General features: G+C 36.6%; 1 protein-coding gene across 1 annotated transcript; it reads left to right on the forward strand.

Moving 5' to 3' along the window:
- Window positions 1-1,391: 1,391 nt before the first annotated feature.
- SARC_10520 (hypothetical protein) lies at window positions 1,392-1,693 on the forward strand (the record flags this gene model as incomplete). Its single annotated transcript, XM_014295434.1, has 1 exon — window positions 1,392-1,693. The coding sequence occupies one exon, from the start codon at window positions 1,392-1,394 to the stop codon at window positions 1,641-1,643; it is 252 nt and encodes an 83-aa protein (XP_014150909.1). The 3' UTR covers window positions 1,644-1,693.
- Between the last annotated feature and the right edge of the window lie 119 nt (window positions 1,694-1,812).

Here is a 1,812-nt window from a genome sequence, read left to right on the forward strand (position 1 = left end):
ATATACTTTATACATATATATACACTATACATATATATATATATACATATAATCCACTATTTGCACGATTGTATTTATATCCACTATTTGCACAAATGTATTTAAATCCACTACTTGCACAAATGTATTTCGATAGTTGTGCGTATGTGTATTAAACTGATGGACGCATTTCAAGCCTGTAGTCTCGAGTATGTACTATGAATATTGAATACATGCTCATTTACTGTCACGCTTTAAAAGTGTACATTCAAACAAACAATTGCGGATTATGATTGGACGAAATCTTTCATAAAATATTACCAGGTACCTTAAACACAACAAGATGAGAGAGTCAGGGAGAGCCTGTCAGGGTAAGGTGCATGTACATAAGTATATTTGGTACTGGTCACTGCCTCACTGGTGGTGCAGCTTGGTGCAAGAAAAATATCACGGCCCTCTGGGCTCTAGAAAGCTCAATACGTTTTGCCTACTTGGGATAAACTTTAAACGTAAACGGAAAAAGGTTTGATTTTTAAGCGTTTTTATGTATATCGGGGGCAAATCGACCAAGAAAATTTCCCAAATTTGCACCTGAGAAACCGACTTTTTGTTTTAATGAAAAGGCGATTTGAAACTATTCACAAATGACACAAAGTAAAAAATAGGACAATTCGTGACAGTTAGGCCGCCTCCAACAAAGTACCTATTTGTATACCCATAGGACTATATTTATGATAAACTTTGAACGTGAACGCTTTCTTTTTCTATATTTTTTTCTGCGTTTTAACGGGAAACGTAATGAGGTTAGCCCTCTGGCCTCTGGGACATTGGGACTGGATATTTACATAGAGTCTCTGCTAAATTTATCTACGATTTCCGCTAAATACACTTGTACGACACCTGATTTCTGCCCGCGACCCATCCAGTCAGAGAGCAGTGAAAATATCAGATTTTTTGATGATTCCATTTTACAGGGGCTGTTTGCTCTTTTAAAAAAACTCCCCCCCCCCAAAAAGTGGCTAAAACCTAAACTGAAAAATGAATTTGGTTGTTTTTTCTTAATAAAAAATAATAACAATAATATAAATATCATCAAGAGTTCGAGCCTTCACAGTCACTTTATTTACAAGAAGTTCACAAGTCACACAAGTTTAAAGTTTCAACACTCTCCACAAATCAACAACCATATCAACAGATTCCATTTTTTATTTTGTTTTAAAATCCTTTTATACACATATAGAGTTAAAAATTTCACTCATATTAAATACTACTACAGATTAAAAAAATACAGAATTTAAAGAAATTGAAGGAGGCTGTTTGTATACAAAACACCGTTATATTTACGTGTAGATTGCATTTCCATGCTTATTTTGTAAAAGTATATACTAAGAATTGATACCACAAGAGACATAATGTCTAAGCCACCAGCGGCCACCGTGCCTCCAAAGAGCATTCCCGCAGCTGACGTTGATGGGGGATCTATCCGCACTAACAATCGAGAAGCCGTCACTATCAATGACCTGGGCAACCTCAAAGAAGACAAAGGTGGTCTTATATTGCAGGCAGCCAAGGCGAAAGACCTTGCAAAAATCAAGGCAGAACTAGAAGCGGGTTCGAATATAAACCAGGCTCACACGGATGGTGACTTGGTATGTATCGTGTAAATGGGGTTGCTAGCTGGTTGATTTTTGGGCGCACGAAAAACATAGTAAACAACAAACTTTGTATTTTGACCCGGGTATAGCGTCAGCTCAGATACGGGTGTAACATCACAGCTTACTTATTGAGTGTATACAGATAGAAATAGTAGTCTGTATTTTTGTCTCTCTGTTA

Source organism: Sphaeroforma arctica (assembly GCF_001186125.1).
Source record: "Sphaeroforma arctica JP610 unplaced genomic scaffold supercont1.1281, whole genome shotgun sequence".
Classification (NCBI taxonomy): Eukaryota; class Ichthyosporea; order Ichthyophonida; genus Sphaeroforma; species Sphaeroforma arctica.